Source organism: Neopsephotus bourkii, unplaced genomic scaffold, assembly GCF_033783945.1.
Source record: "Neopsephotus bourkii isolate Nb327-2 ecotype Australia unplaced genomic scaffold, CSIRO-AGI_Nbou_v1 NB_53, whole genome shotgun sequence".
NCBI classification, from domain to species: domain Eukaryota; kingdom Metazoa; phylum Chordata; class Aves; order Psittaciformes; family Psittacidae; genus Neopsephotus; species Neopsephotus bourkii.
The window spans coordinates 5032264-5054365 of NW_026900570.1; the positions used below are offsets into that span (position 1 = coordinate 5032264).

Sequence of the window (22102 nt, forward strand, 5' to 3'; positions counted from 1 at the left end):
AGTGTGCATGAAACATGCAGATGGATAAAGCTTGCTGACTACGAACAAGTCCTGAGAGTTTGCTCTATAAACCTGCATAAAAACTTACAGCTCAGAGCACGTCTTGTAATACTCTTTCCTGCAGGAGAATGCCACAAAAGTTCTTGCCAAGTTTTTGGATATAAAGTTGTAAACATATTCACTAGTTTTTCAAGTCTGATTAAATTAAGTCTACAGAATACGCTATGTGAAGAAAGGCATCTGAGAAATCACAGGCATATTTTTTTATATCAAGCTATGAAGATCTGAAAAAAGGCATTAAGAACCACGTATTACAAAGTAATCATGCTTAAATATAACACAACCTATGAGCTTCCTGATCTGTTAAGTTGCATTTCAGTTCCACCCCCGCACTGTTTTCATCCCCATTTTTGTACTAAGCTATTTTAAAAATTGAACAGTCACAAACTTTAAGAGCAGAAGTGTGGATTATAATGCTGCACAATTAATTCAAATTGGAACAATTCAGTTTTATAGCTACCTTCATTCTTCAACATATCTTGTGGTTACTTTTAAAAATGAAACAGGAAGACACTGCATTTTTAAAGATTCACCCACTTTCTCCCCACCTTCCTTTTCAGGTAGACAGTGATGGACTACAGGACAGTGTATTGTCAATACATTTTATTTAGTACTTGCCGTTACATCTTTCAAAATTTTTCCCAAAGGAAACTATTTGGATAATTCATGTGAGCCAGTATCTAACCGAAGGAATGCAAACAAAGGTTGCGAAAACAACAGTGCTAGAGTCTGCAACAGACTCTCTCAAAGTATTCAATAAAACAGACACAAAAATGTATGCAATTTACATCACAAATATAAATCTCTTAAGTGAAAGTGCTTCCAGTTGAGCTAATGTAAACTTGACCCATGCTGGTATATGATAAGGACAGCCAAATGACAATGTAATGCTTGACTGTCATATGACAGTTATTTTCAGCCAAGTAAAACTAGCTTCATATTTCTAATAACAACTTCATGCTACTTAATTCTAGACTGCTTCAGCTGAAAACTGTTAGCCCTGTTTCAGATTTTCAACTCCTAAGGAGAATTTTGTAGTTACATCAGGGTGTAGCAGACAAAACTTTGTGCAATGACTCATTACACGGGTACACTTGTCTTCTAAAGATTATTTATATAACAGGAGTTCCATTTGAAAAACTATGTTTTAGCGATTTGCTGCACAGAATTTTAATAGTATTTAGCTGACAAGCATCTGAATGACTTAAAAAGCCTCACTACTTCCCAGAAAATACCTCTCTAGAGATAGCCATCTCTATTTTTTTCCCTAGTTACACTTAACAGTTAAGTAAACACTGGTTATTTCATGCAGAAAAGGTTTCCTACCATTTGTAAGCCACAACTGGAGACTGAAAGCCAAGTTAAACAACAGCTTAAAACACAACAAAAAATGAGACTAATTCAGGTTGGAAAGGACCTCTGGAGCTCATGTGATCCAACCATGCTCTGAGATACAGAGCTTGGATCTAAATACCAAGAGTCTATATGCCTGATGATTAGTATGTTAACAGGTCTGTTGAAATGTTGCAAATTAGGTGTGCAGCTTGATGTTATAAACTGTTCAAGTTCTAACTTTGCTTGCCCACAAAGAATCCTCAGCAGCTTTATTAGCCACTTCATTCTAAGAAGGTCCTCTTCATGCAAGCTATTGTTCCATTTCACTTTAAACCTGACCATAGGCTTCAATTACCTCCTTATTGTAGGCACTAGCACTTGTGTGGCTGCACAGTAAACTATTCCAGGAACTGTTCCAGCCAAACACTAAAGCTAGCAAAAAGCTTACAATTGGGTGGCCAAGTAAATTCTAATGCTGGCATAAGAAGGCAGTAAGAAAATGCAACTGGATGCAGAACATCTTTTTTTTTCAGGAATGCAAATTTACTGTGTTTTGAAACTGCAGAATCAGTCTCTACAAACCCTGATTCTCTCTGCAATAAGCATATTTGAATGCAGAGAAAAGCCTACACCGTTAGTACACAGAAGCTTTAAAATTCTCAGTTCTCTAACTTTTAACAGTATCACAGGAAGCACATAGAGGTAACAAAACCAAAGCAACTAAAAAAAATTAAAAATAAAAAAATAAAAAAATAAAAAAGGCTACACTACTTAAACCACAAAGAAAAAGAGAACTTGACCACTCTTAAGACTGGTACATGAAGGTTGATAGATGCTATTGGAAATAAAAAAACAAAAACAAAAACAAAACTAGAAGTAGGTTGGGGATATGGTTCAAGAAAGTTGAGGTGTACTTTTCTTCCTCCCTCTCCCAGGCATTGTATCAATGGGATCAGAGATGTGACACAGCTCCTCACTTGCTCTGACATGAAGACAGGCCGTACAGAACTATGTTAAGGAATAAGGGATCAAACCAAAGTATCCTGAGAAGCTGAGGTTAAGTGGAATGGACTTAGCACAGCTCCCAAGCTCCACAGCATTATTTAGCACATGCTCCCAAAATCAGGAAAGGATTCAGATTCTCAGAACCTCATATTTGTAGTGAAACTTCCTTATAAACCAAGTTTAACCTGGACTAATTCTAGCGCAACTAGTTATTCCATTAGCTGATGCAGCAAGTTTGTATAACCTCACTTCCCACACCTGACAACAATCCATTACTGCCAGCTAGGAAAGTCATGAAACTTACATTAAAAACATAATAAAAAGGAACAAAATCTGTGAAATCAAAACACAGAGAAGGTTGCAAGTGCCAGAAAGAAAACAAATTTAAGTTGGCTCTTCATTTTCAAAAAGCACAGACATCTTTAATTACACTCTCATCTTTTCCTGCTTGCCCCAACAGAACTGTAGTCTCATTCAGTGAGAAGTTGAGGCTTTCTCAAGAAAGGTGTTAAGACTATCTAAGAAACGCAAGTGTTGTCCAGATGCTCTCTTTTGCTGCAAAATAAGAAAAGCATTTAGCGCATGGCAGATGGGACTGAAAAAGAGTCCTGGGTCAGTTCATGCCACCTTTGACAACTACAGACTCTGTCAAACACATCAAGCTGGCAACTGGCTTCCACATTTCACACATGATCACTTTCAGCAAACTCATGATTTGAGTCTTCCCTCTCATTCCTCATCCAACCAATTTATTTCTAAACTTCACAGAACTCTTCTCATTCAAATAAAACAAAACTTACCCAAAAATACCAAAGTACCATATGATCCAAAAGTTAAACAAGTGATAAAATGACAAACCCTACTAAATAGTTTTCATAATTTACTTACTTCAAATGGCTGTTTAAAATGAGACCACTCTCCTCTCCTCCTCTCTTATCAAAATAGTTTCTCCACTGTTCCTATTCACAGTAAATTCTACTTTGAATACTCCATCTCTGTACCTCCTTTATTTTCATTAAGTGTTCACAAACACTAGCCAAAGATAAGAATTTAATTATTTTTTTTTTTACAAACATCTCTCACAAACCCACACCCCAGATTCAGTACAGGCATACCGTGAGCAGCACAAAATTGTTGCAAAGCTAGAAAAAATTTATGCTAAAGGCAGCTTCAGCAATTAGAGAACCTTTTCAGTGCTATAATTAATGATGATCTGATAAATGAGAAACTGCAACATAGATCAAATTAAGTTAAACATTTTTATCCTACAAGAAACAAAATGCTGCCTCTTTCATTTTACAAAAGGAGAACAGAACACCAAAGAATTGTTTCGAATACTTAAAACTTCTAGAACAAGCTTTCATCACAATAAACTACAATGAAAGTGTTTTGACAATAATCCTGATTCATCTTCCTATTTCCCAGTGGGCTCTCATGCAACAAATAAAAAAAATAAAAATATTTGAATCCATATCCAGCTACACTCCGTGATGTGCCAACAATCTCAAAAAACAGTAGTAATTTAAAGTAGGAAGAATCTTACAGAAGATGAAGAAAAGGTTGACTGCTACTCTAGACTTTTTCTTCAAAAAAAAACACAAAAATCCCCAGCCTTTACTGACAAGATCTTCCTGACCCCCATGTTTTCAAATGTGACAAAAGCAGTGCCAGCTCTTATATGTAAAATTATTTGGGCATGGAAGCAACACTAGAACACCAAAATGAAAATAAAAAATAAACAATAATTTAAAAAAAAGCAAAGCCAAAATACATAAATAAAAAAAAACACCACCACAACACTAAAAGGCTTGTACACAACTTCCTTAGTTGCTTAAACAGCACATTTCAAGAATGTATTTGCATAGTCCTAATAACTGTTATGTAATATCAATTTGTAATATGAAAAAAAGAATATATTATACATATATATATAGAAGGCCTGTAGTACCTAAAAGCCAACTCAAGAAGCATATTAATACTTTCAGGCTAATATTTTTCTTTAGTAGTTTGATATTGCATTCATAAACATCTGTTCATCAAATGGCTTTCTACCATAAATATTGTGGAAAAGGATCTTTACATATGAATCACATAGTGATGCTTACCACATTGTTACATGAGAAAATGTGTTATGTGACAGACATCATCTCAGCACAGCTTTAACACACAAAATGTAAAAACTTTAACAAACAGGAAGATATGATCAATTGAGCAACATAGATGCCTTTTCTGCTGGTTCTCCATTTGTAAACCCGTAATTCACATGTCTAACTATGGGATACTCTTAGAAAGTCGCTTGAGCATCAACAGCAGAGATAAAGATGTCATCATCCCACTCCACTCGTCTCTTGTCAGGCCACACCTGGAATACTGTGTTCAGTTTTGGTCCCCACTATACAAGAGAGATGTGGACAAGCTGGAGAGGGCCCAGACAAGGGTCACAGAGATGATCAAAGGACTGAGAAGCTTGCCATATGAGGAATGGCTGAGAGAACTTGGTTTGTTTGGCCTTTAGAAAAGACTTAGGGAAGACCTTAGTGCCATTCTCTGATATTTTAATAGCAGCTATGAAAAAGATGGAGACTCCCTTTTTACAAAAAGTCACATGGAAAAGGGGAGGGGTAATGGGTACAAGTTACTCCTGGGGAAATTCTGTTTGGACACAGGAAAATTTTTCACAAAGAAAATGATGAGCCATTGGAATAATCTCCCCAGGGAACTGGTGGATTCCCTAGCGAATCTTTTAAGATTCATCTGAACAGAGTGCCAGGACATCCAGTGGTATTCTATGATACAAGTAGTAATACTGAACAAAATTTAAACTTCTTCCTTAAAAAAGAAAGCCTAATCACATAAAAACACACACACACAACCCACAATACACATATGTATGTATACATACACTAGGAGGCACCTAGAACAGAAGGCAGTTTTAAAAAAAACGAAAGACAGAAGGCGGCCATAGGCTTCAGCTGTCAAGTATTCAAAAGTTCTTACCCTTTCCTAACTCACGCCCCTTTATACTTTCCAGAAGCAGGCTGGCAGCCTAAAGTATACGGCCATCTGCAGTACTAACCAAATAAAATTATTAGATCCAGCTTAGCTTTTAGTAGCCATACATGGAAGTGATTTTTCTTATAAATGACTCCTTGGTAAATTCAATCTAACATGCTCAACTAACTTTTGAAGAAAAGATCAGAAGACTGTGTCACAATGCCTCACAGACTTCCTTCTCATATTTTAATACAAGACTCCACGTACAATTCCTACAGCCAGAGCAGTAAGAGCATAAACCAAAGGCGTAATTAGAGGTTCAGAAGATGATCTGACTGTTCTATGGCAATTAAAATCACGTAATGTATTACAGAAGCTCACCTGTTTATCATGTTTACTGGATATATATTAAACACCAACAGCAAGGACTCTTTGGAAATTCCTGCCCTGGATCAATCCAAGATCCAGTTAGCAAGCTTGATTCTACATGATTAACCTTCTCTGCAGATGTCATTCAGTAGAGGACATGACTCTGCAGTTAGAGCCACCTAACCTTTTTTCTTCCACAAACACTGGGTCAGCCTTCCCAGTAAAAAACAAAGACTTTGTTGCTCTAACCATATAAGTGGGGTATTTGACAAGAAGCTCACAGAAAAAAAAAAAAAAAACAACAACAAAAACCAACAAAAACCCACAAACAAGTATGCATGCATATTTTATTCTAACACATGAGACTAAAGACAAATAATTTCATAGTTATAAACCAATTTCCATTTTCAGACACACAGTCTGATGTCTGCTTTTACTCAGAAGGGATCCTCTACCCCTAAAAACTAGCAGCTTGTTCAATATTTGACACAACGTTCAACTAAGAAGTATGCAACTACCACTGAAGTCTTCTTTTACTCAACATCACCTTTGCAAACACACTCAACATAACATAGGTGGATAATTATTTTATTGATTATTGTAGCTATACATCAGCAGCTATTAAAAAGGGTACATGCTGACATTCTCTCCCCCCTATAAGTGTAGAAGTGGTATAGCAGTTCAATGGTAATTCACAATACTCACAGTCTGCAAGAATTTCACGCAGATTCCCAAGATCTACCAATCTAAAAATTTCTTTACAATAGGACTGTGAATCAGTTTAATTAAAAAGGTCACTAGACACCTAATTACATTTATGCAGGTTTTTCCTTTTACCTTAAGTAGATGAGAAAACTAAACAACAAAACCAAAACCTTGAAAGTCACTCCAAACTACAGCAGAAACTCAAGTCTGTAAGACCCAAAATGCTACAACAGACTCGTAATTAATGTACTAACACAGCATTACTTTTTACCACAAAGATGTACAGTATTTCAGTTGCTGTATAATCCAGAGTTAGGGATACAAAGAAAATTGTCTAAATGTTTTTTCAGAATCAATTATTTAAAATTTCTAAGATCCATTCCTATTTTGGTATCCTGATGATTGCTGACAGGCTGCACACAGATATAGCTTCTGGCAGCAGGCCAAATTTATAATATCTGGTGGGGAAAAAAAAATCAGCATGACTTTTAATCTCTATGTTGAAGAGAACAGGAGTCTAGGTTTCACCTATCCAAAAAGATGTCAAACACAAGATGCTGTCATGCTGTAAAAGTCAGATAAAGCAATCAAGACCCCCTACAACTGCAAAATTAGATTAACTTTTTAATTGCTCTGAGAAAGAAAAAAGTTCTTAAATTCATTATACCACTTACATTACAAAATACCATTACTTTTAAAAATAAAACGCAACGTGATACCTGTCCTTTAGAAATTGGGAGTCCTGGTTTTCTACCTTCTATCCTCTAAGTAGTGATACTTAAATTGTCACTTTCCTTATATATGCTTTTTAGTTACATTCATTTCAGTACAAAATACATCTAGTGTATATAAATGTTGCTAAGAAAGGGGAAATGTCACATTTACTTAAAGACTATTTTGATCTCTAGTCCTTTCTGATTGTAAATTCTGCTGCTTAGTTTTAAATGACTTGGAAAAGCACCCACTTCTGCTCCCTCCTACTCCATATAAATCAGTGACATCTTCCAAACACATGACAAAGCTATAACTACATGTTAGCAAGTGTGTGAGGACAGATCTTATTAAGCAAGTAAATGCAGTATTTTTTAGCACATGTATATTTCTTTTAAATAATTCAGTGTTGACATTTTAAATAACATAACCTGTATTCATGTTGAATTAATGCATTTTACATCCACAGTACAGAACATTCCTATTGTATCAACATCTGCTTATAGAATAATTCAGTCTAATTTACAAAACTAATAACATTATGAACTCTAGTGTGATAGCACAAGAGTATCACTTTTAAATCATAACTGTGCATATCACCAGGAAAAAAAAAAAAAACTCCTGCAATAACCACTTTCTTAAAAACAAATAACACAATGCAGTATTACTGAATACTTAACATGTACTGCTAAAGCAGCAATCAATCCCAGAGAGGGGAGTAGTGGTGCATTAAATCACATCTTGCATACACAGCCAAGGTTCTTTTCCATTCAAGAGCCCAGAAAGATACCATGTCAGATAAATATTTGGGATGTTACGTAATTTCTGTTGAAAAGTGGTTTATTACATCTCAGTTTCAGTTCCAGGAGAGTAAAACATTTCCCATGTTTAAAACACAGCACTGTCCTACTCAAGTAATTAAAATTTCCCTGATGAGAGTCCAAGGGAACATACTCCACTTTGGAGTTCACATCAAGACAGATAAACTTGACACCTATTAAACAGATATTAGGCTCCATATATCATCCAGCAGCTCCTGTCTGAAATATGACTAAAATCCACGAATCTCCAAGACAACACACATAAAGCAGAAGGAGAGTAACAGTTTCCCAAGACACATTACAGAGGAAGCAAAAAGACTCATACAAAGCTAAATGACTATGACAGCAGACACTGAAGATCACTTTTTATTTAAGCAGGCCTTCAATTCTTAGGAGACTTCTGTCTCCCAGATTGCATTTCACCTGGAAGCTACAGTTATTTGGAAGCATGGTACCTCCAGAATACTGCATATACATCAGTAGAAAAAAAAGAAGCAAGACCTGTAAAATTTAAGAACTAAAGAGGGAAACAAAACCACAAAAAAGCCAACAGTGACTTGCAGTACATCTCCCAACTGCTGTATCAGAAGCTTCTGAGGAAACCCTGCATATTAACCAGCTGCTTTCTCATAATGTCATAGGATATGCAGGTGTTTGAGCCAGCACTCATTCCTCTCTATGATTTTCTTGCCTCTAACTTCAGTTAAGAGGCCCCTTTCTAAACCCTTCATTATTTGAACAACTCCACACAGGAATTAATTGCCATTCTATCAAACATAACAAACTGTGACCTAAAATAAAATTTACGTACAGCACTAATCTTGAATATCTACTGCTTAGTTACCAGCAGATAGTTACTATATACAACCGTCCACAACAAATCTAGCTTCAGTTAATTAATTTTAAATGCCTCATATAAGAATACTTCCATTATATGATTACAGGTTTAAAAAAAAAAACAAAACCAAACAAACAAACAAAAAAAAAACCAAACCAACAGAGAGCTAATGTAAGAGCTATTACCCAGATTATTTAAGACTCGCGTCTCAGCTTCAAGCAGCAAAACCACTTCATCTCTCTTAGATACTGTCCTAATTTTTACCATGATTTTCAACAAGAACTTGGATAAAAGACACAAAGAAACAAAGGTAAAAGAGACTCTCATCTCACACAAACACACCATATTCTCTCTAGACATCTGGAACTCCTATAACTTTCTCAGTAGAGCTAGGACAGCTCACATCAGGTACAGCAATTTGATCACATGAAAATAGTTACTTTGATACTTATTGGAACACTGATCGATGCAGTCGATGCAAAGAGTACATAGCAGAGATGTGGATGGCTATTACTGAGGAGCACCGAGTATTCAAAACAGAAATCAGTCAGAAGGTTTAGCAGAAACCCTCAAGACTTCAGGTATAGAGATGAACGGAGCATCAAGCTCTGCGCAGATCACCAGGGCAGCACAGGACATTCGTATGAATGAGCACTAGTACGGATGTGTGTTTGGCTGTCAGCTGTAACTTTTAAACCTCCAAAGTATTCAACACTGACTAAAAATAATCATATTAGAAAGCCTGAAACTTTCAAGGGAAGATGCCACTTTCTAAGAAAGCCTTTTAAAACCTACCACAGCACAAAATAAGACCACCACAGTCCCTTTTCCTCGGTGCTCACACCACAACCCCGAAACCTGCCAGAAACACCACTTCGTTTTTATGTCACTCCCTATTAAGTAACGCTTTACTGAAAACTCTACAACCATTAAGATACTGATTTTGTCCGCTCCGATCTCAACTTTCTCTAAGAGGTCCTGCCCGAGTCGCTAGATCTGTGTGCCTTAGAGACCGCGCCACGTCCAAGACGTGTGCATTCACTGGCATCGGAGGGCAAAAAAAACCCAAACTCTGAGGTAAAGTTCGTTGCTGCGCGGGAACCCCCGGCCACAGCAAATTCAGCGCCGCGGGGATGTCACCACACGGCGGCCGCGCTGCCTCAGCTGCTAGCGGACCACGGGGCCGAGACGGGCGGGCGGCAGGGACAGGCCACCCCGATGAAAAGAGGGTCCCTCCGCCTGCCCGCGTCCGGTAACGCCGATCCCGCCGCTGGATGCCAAGTCCCCAAAGAGGCTCGCAAACCGGTACGAATACCCTAAGGGCGCGGGAGATGCCGGCTCCTCGCCCCCTCCTTCCCACCAGGCTGGCTCTGGGGCTCCGGCCTGTAGCGAGTCTCTTCCCCTCAGCCCGGGCAGGAGAGGGCCGCCCCGGGGTGGAAAGTCATGCAGGTCCCGGGGAGATGACAGGCCCCAGCCCGCCCGGCCGTAGCGCTGCCCGCTGGGCGTGGGTGCTCCCTCGGAAGCGCCGGAGGGTGTTGGCCACTCACCCAGGCAGGCAGATCGGCGGAGGAGACGCTGAGCCGCACCGCCTCCTCCTCGTCCTCCAGGAAGGCGAGAGCCCGGCCCAGGCGGGAGGTCTTGCCGCCGCGGTGCCTGCGGATCCAGAACAGCCCGCACAGGGCGATGAGCACCCAGCTGAAGCTCAGCCCCAGGTAGCCCAGCACGTACACGGGGAAGATCAGCACGAAGCTCCTCGCAAACTGCGACACTAAACCCGTCACATCCACGCTCAGCAGCGGCGGCGGCGGCTCCGGCACCGAGTCCCCAGCCGCCGCCTTGTCCGCAGCGGCGGGATCCGTGGCAGACCCGTCGCCGGGGGACTGTTTTCCCGCGGCCCCACTCATGCTATCGCAGCGACGGTTCCTACTCTTCTGCCGCTCCTCCCGCTGCCGCTGCCGCTCCTCCTCCTCCTCGGGCGCTGGCTGCGAGCGGGCAGGGGGGCAGGGCGGCGGCGGCGCCTCGCATCCTGCGCCCGTCCCCGCTCACCGACACCAACCGCCGCGCGCTTCCGGGTCCGGGGCTGCCCGGCCCAAGCCGCCGCTGCCCTAGCCGCAGGGAGGGTTCTGTAGGGAGATGAGGTGGGGGTCTGCGCCATCGCGGGGAGGTGCCCCGTTTCCAGCCACCGCCATTGGCGACCCCCGCACCACACGACCGCCCTCACCGCTTTGCCGCCACCCCCAGGCCGGCCCGGGCCGCTGTGGTTCTCTCATCTTCCCCTTGCAGGCCTGTCCTGGGAAGCGCGGGTTTGCCCCGCACGGCGGGATCCGGGCCAGCAGGAGACCGTCGCCGCCTTTCGCCAAGCTCGCTTCGATGCCGCTGGGACCCTCCTTCGCCTCGAGCCTAGCTTCACCTGGGGGCAGCCAGTCTAGCCGCCAGCAGCAGCCACTCACCATCGCAGGGACGAGGGAGTGCGACTCCGGGGGTCAAGGAAACAAGCTCTTGAGGCTGGCACGAAGCAGAACTGGCTTGCTGGGGAGCGGGAACATGCTAGGATGTGCATCCCCAGAGGCAAACTGCACCAACTGCCCCTTTTCTTTGGTTCTGCAAGCGGTTGAAAGGCTACCCGTTACACCCTTCAGTAGTTTTCTTTTGTTTCCGGTTAAGGGATATTGTTAAAGGTCCAACTGGTCAATGTCCCAGAGGAAGGAGTAGTTACAACAGGTGTTTCCTGAAGCTTTGCTCTCACATCCTCAGGTATAGCTGCCTCCTCTGTCACCTTAATGCACGGGAGTACCCAGGGTGGCACCCACCGTCTTACACAAACCGTGGTCTGTGGAACTATAAAAACTGATACTCTATTCCCCTTTCACACAGAAACACCTGGTTTCCACATCCTTTACCTTTAATGTAACCATCAGTTTGCTAAGGGGCATCTGTTGCTTGTCCTTAGCTGTGTACTCATCAGTTTGCTGGTACACACTTGCTGATTAAACCCAGCATTTACAGGTTGGGGGTTGGTTGTTTTTTTTCCTTTTGGCTGTAACTAGCTAACTTTTCACTTGGTGGGAAGAAGGTTCCTTTCTCCTCTCTTCACCTGCCAATTTTCACAGAATTCTAGACTATGAGGCAAGTATTTGCAGGCAGGGAAAACAAGAGAATGAATTTAGCCAATAGTCTGAAAAGTTCTGAAAGCATATACAAATGGACGAATGGGAAAGCTGCATGAGCTTCACTTGTTTACAGAGTGAATGCAACCCCATCTCATTTATCCAGAGAAATGAGAAGTCAGAAAAGCAATAGCACAAAATTTGTTTGCTCGGTGCTGTGCAGCATAATTGGAAAAAGAATCTGTAGCTTGACAACTGAGTGTGCTGTTCTGATTTATCATCTTCTGATTTATTCTGATTTATCATCTTTCTACATTCCCTCCCTGCCTGCAATCAGACATGATTCTAAGCAAAAAACACAGATTGATGTTGCTCTTCTTTGCTCCTTCCTACCACTGACTTTGTGTTTTCCACCTTGTAGAATTAGGTCAGGATGAAAATGCCAAATGGCCACAAGATACAAAAAGAGTAACAAAATCAGTGATTTATAACTAGATGGTAATCCAAGCCTTGACAGGACAATTTCATTACTTTGGGTCTTCTAGTGAACCAGAAACACCTACCAGCTGTAAGAGAGGGGACTAACAGGCATCAAAAGACCACATAAAAGCTTGTTACCTCAAATTTGGGGTATCAAGTATGACTACATGACCCCTTTAGATGCACACGATATCAAATTACAGTAAACATGGATGATTTTTTGTATTTATTGTATTCCTCTTCCAATTACTTAGTTTACTTATACAGACTGACGTGAACTCCTCACTCCCATGTTTCAGTAACACCTGAACATCTGAAACTTGAGTTTCAGTAATACAAATGGCCATATTGCATGTTGGCTCCCGCCATTACAACCAGTACTATTAATATTTTCTCATTTTTCAAGCCCTTTGTTCTCAGTTTTAGACTCCATTGCTTCCCATTACTCCCCTATCTGGCTTCACAAGTATCTAAAGCAGAATACAACTGTATCACAAACCAAAATAGAAAATCAAAACAAGAGAAAAAGAAGTGATTAATATGGCATTTGCCAACTAACACTTTACCATATGCTGCATCTCATTCTGCTCTCCTATATGTCTCAGTGTGTATTCTGCAAATGAGCTGGATATAGGATTTGTAGAGTACCCTGTACAATCAGTATTAATACACTGGAGAAGCACATCAGAATAAAAATCTTGGAGTAGCATTTAGGATGACAAGCACATAATTGTAGGCCTGGCAGCCCAGCACTGATCCTGGGCAGAGTAATTCAGTAGCCGATAGGGAAGTCTGAATAATCACAACTACAGGTGGATGGTACTGTGCCAATCAAGTAGGAAAACAGAAGCAAGTTCTTGTAGCATTAATTTGACAGCATTTATCTGTAACCAATAGAAAGTTCTGATAAAGAGGTAACCACTGACCTCGTAGAGGTTCTGCAGGTAACTGACTTGGCCCCACACCGGATTTTGATGAAGGAGCTGTGTGGAATGTAACTAGCACACCCATTGTTATAACAGGGACAGAACAGTCTTGTTAAAATCAAGACATAAACTCTGCTGCTAGAGAACACATAAGGGTCATTACTCTATTACAGAATTTTTCATAAAATGTTCTAGCTAAACATAAGTTATCTGTTTCTGCTTTTTGGTGCTGATAAATTGTTTAATAATTTGCTTGGAATTGTTAATTTACATATTTCCTGATTCTATTGTTTAATACTTGTGATAGCAGTCTTCAGTGTGTCAAGAACTTCTGAAGATACAGCACAGAGATTACTCTGGCTTTTCCTTAAGTGTCTTATAGTGAATTGTATCAGCTACAGAGCTGATTATATTTATCTCATTTAGATAATATTTATTTTCATATCCTGCTTTGTAGGCCTGTAGCTTTCTTAAAGTATTAATTAACACCTTTTGCTTGCAGTAGTCCTTTATACCCATTCTTAGCCATATGTGTTTGTTTGTCCTTTTTACTGAATTGCCTTTTTTGCCTTTTTCAAACTCAATAGCTTCTACTGGAATCAAAGCAGTATTGTCTTTTGTTCATCTTTACTTTGCATTACATCAGATGCCTTTTTTTCCAGTAAGTATTGGCACTTTTCTTCAGAGTAACTTCCAAAAATATCTTTTTAATACACCTGGGGTTTTGATGATGAGAAAAATTGACAAAATTGTTTATATGGTGAAAAAGAAAATCTAAGTTTCCCCATGTTCCTTGGATTTCAGATAAGAAAACAGGTTTTGGAAGCAATTTTAATTGTTGCTTCTTGGCCATTTTAGTAATAGTTAATCTTCCTGAAGAACAATATTTCATATTATACATTATTTCACCCAACAACATTATTACAGTCTGATGCTTCTCTATTTTTAACCATTGCACAGAAGTCTTTACTGAATAGAAATATGAGAATGTTTACGCAGGAGTTGGGTGTTTCCTAAAAAAATTGGGAATTATTAATGTAAACACATTTTACATGAAGTTTCATCCTAGTAAATTCTCATGATGGAATAGTCATTACTTCTGTGTTTTATTTAGCCAGCTGTCTCAACTTGCTCCAGATTATCTGGAATATAGTACAAATATTTTCTACTTCAAATTATCCAATATATAGCACAAAGAAGAATCAGAACACTCTACCATACCTGTTCAGCATACAGAGCTTCCGTTTGAAACAAAACCATAGAGGTCTGATTCCGAGTATCACCCAATCTGGCTTCAGTTTCACTGAATGCATAAACTATTCTAATAATAGGTTCCTCAAGTATTTATTGTTTCTGAAGAAAAATATACTTTCCACTAAAATGTGTTTCTTAGTACATTTCGCAATAATCAGTCTTCTCCTTCTCCCCTCCCCCCATGGGATTCTTACAAGTTCGAGTTCAAAACTAAAGGCACAAAGTTTACTTCAGAGATCTGCATTTTTGCTGTTTCCATCTATGAACCTGGGGAACTGACTAACGTAAGTATTTCAAACACTTTGCAAGAGGTCATTTACGCACCTCCATCCATATTGAGTTTTCTTCTTGTCTTCATACGGCCTCAGCAGAAATGGGTTGAAACCCAGAAAAAAAATATAGCTACAAAGCCTATGTTCTAACAAGTCTCTTCCTCAATATTAATAACAAAAAATTCAAATTTTTTATATATTTATGAGTCATAATTTTTAAGCATAGTGGAGGGTTGCCATATGGTCCCTATGAGGGTTGATATTTACAGTAATTTTGTGTGTAATGCTGTGGTGTGTGATTCCATACAGAGGTGAAGAAAAATGCAATATTGCTTTACAGGATTCAAGAAACATCCAAAGACAAAAAATATTTTATTACTACAGAATGTAAAAAGGAAAATTATTTTATATCCCTGCTTTTCAGATAACCATGCTAATCAAGAAGATATGTATACCAAGCCAGACAAGAGAAAAGCACATAGAAGCTAGAGTTGTCTTAAAATTCTCAGGGCTACCAAAAACTTTGTTTACAATGTATTCTTTCCAAGAGAAGCTAGGGCATCCTTTTATGCTGTTTAGCAGTACAATGGATACATGCCATTTTATTGCCTGCACTGGCAATAGGGAGGAACTGTAGTTTACTTTAATACATAGTGGAAACACTTGCACAAATATTCCAGTATTCCAAATGTGTTATTCCAGCTTGTGTTCTAATGCAGCAGTTCAGTTCCACCCCTGCTTTAAGGTATGAAAAGTTCTTTCTAAACCCTCTAGTGGTGCCTTCCCGCACCTGTAATTTTTCTCTTGCTGCCTGACCAGTGTACGCTGATAGGAGTAAGAAAAAAGCTATCAGCAGCAAAACCTGATTGGGGTGGGGGGATGTAAAAAATACATATGCATATACTACAGAGTAGATGGTAGGACCAGAACTTGACAAAAAGCTTTTTCTTCAGTCCAGTCTTTGGTATCACTGTCACATTTGGTAGTTTTAGTTACATGTATTTGCCACATTGTTGTTAAAAACCAAAATTAAATCAGAGTACTTGAAGCTAGGGATTTTTCCTGCAGCCTGTAGAAGGACACCATTTCTGTATCCCTTCCTAAGCAGATGCCTACTTCCTTGAGTTTCTAAGTTTTGCTAAAGACAGCTAAGTAATTCATAAGAATATGTCTAAGTAGTTTAATATCCATAGATGCTTATATTTAGTGTATGTAATTTAAAATCACAGAATGATTCGGGTTGGAAGGGACCGTAAAGATCATCTATTTCTAACCCCCCTGCCATAGGCAAGGACACCTTCCAGTAGACCAGGTTGATCAAAGCCTTGCCCATCCTGGCACTAAACACTGCCAAGGATGAGGCAGTCACTTCTCTGGACCTTTAAAAGTCACACATACAGTTAATGGTGGTTTCTTGGGTTGGGTTTTTTAATACGAAGGGTTGTCTGTTCCCCCTCCACCCTCACCCCTCAACTGCTTGCTCAGTTTGCCTTTGCTTTTCTGGTACATGATAAAGAAAAATATTTCATAGTTCAGACAGTGAAAAAACTTTTACAGCATTTTTAATTTATTCTGGAAACATGAGTAAGAGGCAACTGTATCAAAGCTTTGTATGTATTTGTCAACTATTTAAGGCCAAGGGGTTACAATTTATCTGTTTTAAGTCAGCATGACACACTTCTATTGCTCGACAGCTGGGATGTTTCTCAAATGCAAAAATACCTCCTTTGCTTCCCCCCCTCAGTAGCCAGTGTTCTACATTAGTAACTCATATTAACAGTAATACTTTTTTTTTCCTGGTTGATATTTTGGGGTTTTTTTTTTTACTCCTAAAAAGAAAAAATAGGCAACAAAGTCAGAAATGCCTGGAGAAACTTTCACCCGCTCTTTTAAATTGCACGTTAATGGGCTGTAAATACCTGCTGTGAAAACAGCACACACCTTTCCTGCATGCAATCATTGCTTCCGTAGTTTGTTTCACGTGTGCTTGGTAAGCTGCCACTTGCTCTCTGCTGCGGAAAACGGCTCTGCTATTTGTTGCTGTGTGAGTATTAACACCACCTTTGTTTCTACAGGTATGCTTCATACCTGCCTCTATCTGAAATCTTGGTGAGCTGCAGATTAAGATAAGCATATCACCCTTAAGATTCCCCCTTCCCCTCAGTAATCGTGCATACCTCTTCTAGAAATAAGCCAACTACAATTAGGAATGGTTTAATGGTATACCTACCACAAAAGGCCAGTAACGAACAGGAGGAAGAAGGTGCGCTAAAGCCTGTCTGGGTGTGTGCCCCGTCCCCACCTCACAGAACAGTGCTCGCCTGGTCCGAGCTCTCCCCAAGCCCCCTCCACCTGAGGAAACCCAGCAAGGCACCGCCTCGGGGAGGAGAACCTTCCTGCAGGCAACCCAGTCTGCCGCTTCTCACTCAGAAAAGGCTGGGGATCACCACACGCTATCCTACCGCAGAGAAGCAAACTACGCCATGAATCCCTCGCCCCATACCCTCCGGATACCCTCTCCCTTCCCACAATGCCATGCGGCGGCCCCAGCGCTCATCCATCGCTCGGGTGCTCGGCTGTTTCACCCTTGCCTGCTGTTGCTAAGCAGGGCCGGACGCGGCTACGGCGGTTTCCTGCCCGCTCTGAGGCGGACGGTGGCGGCGGGACGCGGCGCCCGCCCGTTCCCCACCCCCGCCAATGGAGGGTGACAAGGTGAGGAGCCACCCGGCCCGACTTCTGCAAATGGGACTTTCGTCTCGCCCTGTTCGCTCCCTCTTCCCCTTTCTAGGAGAGCTCTGAGGAGGCGGCACGGCACGGCTTGTGCTCCTAGGCCTCTTTCCCTGCTCCCGGCCCGTTACGCCTTAAGTGCATTGGCGCTAGAGAAAGCCATCCCCGCACCCGGCCGCGCCTCGCCGCCGCCACGCGTGTCGCCTGGTGTTGCATAAGTCCGGGCGTCTGTGGGGTAAGGGCGTGAAGCTGCTAGTCCTGAGAAGCAACCGCCATGGCTACTCCTTGGGCACCTCGAGTCTTGTCAGCTCGCCGATGAAATTCTGTCCCAAGTAGTGGTAGTAAGGGAGTCCTTACTCCTCTAGCAGAAGGATGAGTCCATATCAGCCACAGATTTTTCTGCAGGAGATAGGCTGTTTATGAAAATATCCAAACCTCTTAATGTTTCAGATTGTAAATTATATTTAATAATTGATATGCCTGTAACAGCTAGTTGATGGGGCTTAGTTCTTTAGGAAACTACATAGCTTTTGCATGGTGGTATTAAATTATCAAAGGTTTGGAGAGCTTCAAAATGAAGCAAAATCGCATGGGCATGCTGGCATCAATGGTTGTGGTACATATTCACTTGGAAAAGCATTAGTATCGAATCACTTTTATTGTGGTGGTGTGAATCTGGATTTTACCGGTAATTAGTTTGTGGTCATGCTGAATAGGAAATGGAGTAGGAAATAGTGTGTCTGGGAAGTAGTAGTATTAAAAACTTTAATTGAGATATTTCAGTAGTTGCAGTACATCAATAACCTCGTTAGTGAATTGTGATGGAAAGTTAATCTTTTAGATCAAAGTTTTCAGGTGCATTGGTATAAGGCTGCCAAAGACTCGGAGGCAGTTATACTAACAGCCACGCTGTGATAAAACCTCATTTTACTGTTTCTTTTCTATTAAGTCTATCACTTGTGCTGCTTACATATTTGAGGACTTTCAAATGGGCAGCTAGTACTGAAAGTAAGATAAAGATTATATGTTAAAAATACTTTAGCCTTAAAACTACAGAAATTTCTCTTACTGTTTTTCTGTTTCAGTTAACAGCTCTTAATTCTGAACATAAAGTTCTGAAAACCTCCAGTCTTTCTAGGTTGTGAATGAAGGAAGTCCCTGTTGAACTCTCTTGAAGAGTTTTATGTGAAGTAGCAAGGTCTCCTGTTATACTTCATAAGACAACATACTTATTGTTTAGTTTAAGGTACAGATTCTTAAAGGTTTTTATAGCACTTTTTGAATTCGGTAAACATGTCATCAGCTGATTAGCTTCTCATGCTCTCAGGTGGATGATTTACCTTAAACCCAGAGTGGTTTAAAAAAACAGCCTAAATCTGGAAGTAGGCTAAGTTGCTGTTCAGAAAACTGAGCGGGGGTCTAATTACTGTGTTTAAATATCTAAATAGGATCTGTGGAAAAGATGGAGCCAATTTCTTCTCCAGGATGGACAGTGAGAGAATGGAATATAGTGGCCCCAGCAAGGGAAATCATGACTTGGTATAAGGAAAACATTTTCAGTTGAGTGTGGTTAAACCCAAGAACCAGGTTGCCTGGAAAACCTCCAACCTCAGAGATATTAAAACCTCACTGAAGAAAGTTCCTCACCAGGACTTTGAAGTTAGATCTAATATAGCAGGAGATAGACTAATGACATGAATATATTGATTATTTTCCAGAAGTGGACTGACTGTGTTATCCATTTGGTTAAGCATTGGAAGATCAATTTTAGGTCTTTCTTGAAGGGCTGCACTGTTATCTACCATAGGCACTGACCTCCATATTGGTTACTCTGTGTGTGCAGAGTTGGATAACCCAGTAGAGGTCAGAGCTTCAGGCCTCTTCCAGATCTAGTCAGATCAGATATGCTGTAACTATATACATTGTGGCTAAACAAAATTAATGCTGCAAGTTACAGGATTCACTGGCACTTGCCATATGTACCTTAATCCTTGCCTTTGAAAACCTACTAATTGTTAAATGATTTACTTCAATCTGCAGATTGATTACTCAGGCTTTTGCTGTCTTTTCTGTTCTAGAGAAGAACCAAAGAAGATACCTGGAAATCAGAAGAACTTAGGAAACATCTTAGGGTAATTTTATTTGGTTTCTACTAGTTTTGGTGTTAAGCTACCCTAAAGCTCCAGAATTTATTGACGGTCTAGATACAGAGGGTTGGCTGCTTTTTCTACTAGCCACTTTGCCTTGTGGGATCTGTACTACCTCTTTAAGGCTTTTTGGTACTCCAGATACTTTAAATCTGCATCACTGAATACAAACAGCACAGATCTTTAAAGTGCAGCTGCTAATTGCCTTTCCACAACTGTTCTGGAACATTTCTATGCCAGAGGTTGGCCCATTCAGCTGTTTCTAGCTACACAAGTCATATAAGATTACAGATTTCTTAATTAGGTAAATGGAAAAAATGCCATTGTTACAGTAATCACACAGCACACAATGGAGTCTGATTTGCTGGCCATTCCAAATCCAAGTTAAATTTCTGCTTTATATGCTCACTCACTTTCATACGTGTATATTATATATTGTATTTGTTGTCACCTATCATGTTTCTCATGAACTGGTTAACTATTTTAACTGGTCAAATAGGCATTCAGGCTCCAGTCAAGTTACGTCACTGATACTCATCTCAGTTTTGTGCTATGTATTTTTAAAAGCTGTTTTCCAGTATGCATCTTATTTTCTATGTCTTGCGCAGATCTCGTGCAGATCCTAGCTTTCTATCCATTATATTTCAAAGCTCCCCATTATTTTAGTGTCAGTGCTACAGTATTATTTTGTATTTTTTAGACATTCAGTAACATTTCCACTACTTCCATGTGAGGTAAAGCAAACGAATTTGAGTTGAAATGCTTTAGTTCCAACAGAAGTGGTGTGGTTGGACTTTAATTTCTGTGAAACAGATGGATAAAGTTTAATTCACTTTATGAATCAACTGTAATGCAAGCAAGTTCTGTTTGTTCTGCATTGAGTAAATAGCAGAAATCGTGGGTGCAGTGAAATCACTGAGAGTTGTGCTACTTGCTTCAGGAAGGTTAAAATACAATCTTATGACTTCAGAAAAATTTAACAATAGTTGCATCCTCAAGGGATCTAGGTCAAAAACTTTTTTAAGTTTTTAAGCAGTTTTTATATGCTGCTTTCTGTTCAAGTAAAAGTGAAGCTACTTTAAAGGCAGCTGCAGGATGCCCAGTTACTTATCATTATTATATCTGTAGCATATTTTGTAAAATGGCACAGTTCCTGTCCACGTGAGGTAACAGCTTTAAGGTGCTTAGTTAATTTTTCAATCTAGCTCTAAAAGGAATGCATAGTTCTGCCATAAATTTTCTTTTTTTTACCAAATTATTTTCAAATACGTTGAAAATGCAGCTTATTATTTGTTTCATTTATTAGTACTTTTTACAATAAGTACAGACATAATGTTAGTAATTTTACAAAGTAAGCTTAGAAATACATCAGCATTACCGTTTGGGAAATGAAATTCACAGTCAGCAATCTAGTGGGGTTTTTTTTCCACATGAATATACCATATAAAAATAGATGGCTGAATTGTAAATAATGCATTTTAATTTTGTTTGGTTTATTTCAGGCATTACAATCAGATAGTCAAAACGAAGACCAAAAGCACAGAGAAAAGAAACTGCAAAAAGAGAAGCATGTTTATGACATAGACACTCATAAACATGAACGCAAAGACAGAGGGAAGAGCAAGGAAAGAACAAGAGAGAGAGAGAGATTAAAATCTGGTGAAAGAGACAGGGATAAAATGAGAGAGAGAGAGAAGCGGAAGGAGCGCCAGGGGGAAGGAGACCAAGTGAGGTACAAAGATAAACTTCACGAGTCAAGTCTGGAGAAAGAAAGGTACAGTTTTCCAAAAGATAAAGATAGGGAGAGCAATAGGGAACAAGAAAAAAAGCATAGAAGACATGAGGTAAAGCAAATAGATACACAAAATAATCTGAAGTCATCTGAAGGAAGAGATAAAGAACATCACAGAAGAAGAGAAAGCAGGCATCGTTTGGGTAAGTTGCATTGGGTTTCTTTTGTACTTTGAAATATTCAGTACTTGGATAGAAATACTCTGAAGACATACACCATCTGTACAGAGAGGATAAAGACAGGCAGTTGTGAGTACCTATTGAAATGTATCTCTTTGTGGAATCTTGTGGTAACGTAGAAGTAACCAACATTGGAGAGAGAATTTCAATAGTACATTAAGGGTTTATTAGAAAGCTTTTAGGTATAAGGAAAAGTATGTCACTGAAATACTATTCTCTCCAAGCTAGAGTTAATTATATACGGACTTTGAGTGTAATATAACTTTTAAATTAATCTATACATCTGTTTTCTAGAGAAAGAGAAAACAAGTGAAGAGCAGGAAAGAAGACATACAGAAAAGAAGGTAAAGGAAGGGAATGGAATGAAGTGTTTCATAATG

General features: G+C 39.9%; 2 protein-coding genes across 6 annotated transcripts in view; one reads left to right on the forward strand and one right to left on the reverse strand.

Annotated features, from left to right (window-relative positions):
* ESYT2 (extended synaptotagmin 2) overlaps positions 1–11095 on the reverse strand; it is a 74722-nt gene extending 63627 nt beyond the window's left edge. Inside the window, exon 1 of one of the 4 annotated variants that reach the window (XM_061349440.1) lies at positions 10386–11095. In XM_061349440.1, coding sequence (XP_061205424.1) covers positions 10386–10742 — 357 coding nt within the window. In that variant the 5' untranslated portion in view covers positions 10743–11095. The remainder of the gene's footprint in view (positions 1–10385) is intronic. The other 3 variants (XM_061349449.1, XM_061349455.1, XM_061349463.1) reach the window with 3 other exon arrangements.
* Positions 9877–22102, forward strand: part of DYNC2I1 (dynein 2 intermediate chain 1) — a 34160-nt gene continuing 21934 nt past the window's right edge. The window contains exons 1-4 of one of the 2 annotated variants that reach the window (XM_061349416.1): positions 9877–10143; positions 19683–19736; positions 21254–21686; positions 22017–22066. In XM_061349416.1, coding sequence (XP_061205400.1) covers positions 10057–10143; positions 19683–19736; positions 21254–21686; positions 22017–22066 — 624 coding nt within the window. In that variant the 5' untranslated portion in view covers positions 9877–10056. Of the gene's footprint in view, positions 10144–17420; positions 17590–19682; positions 19737–21253; positions 21687–22016; positions 22067–22102 lie in introns of those variants that run through there. The other variant, XM_061349426.1, reaches the window with a different exon arrangement.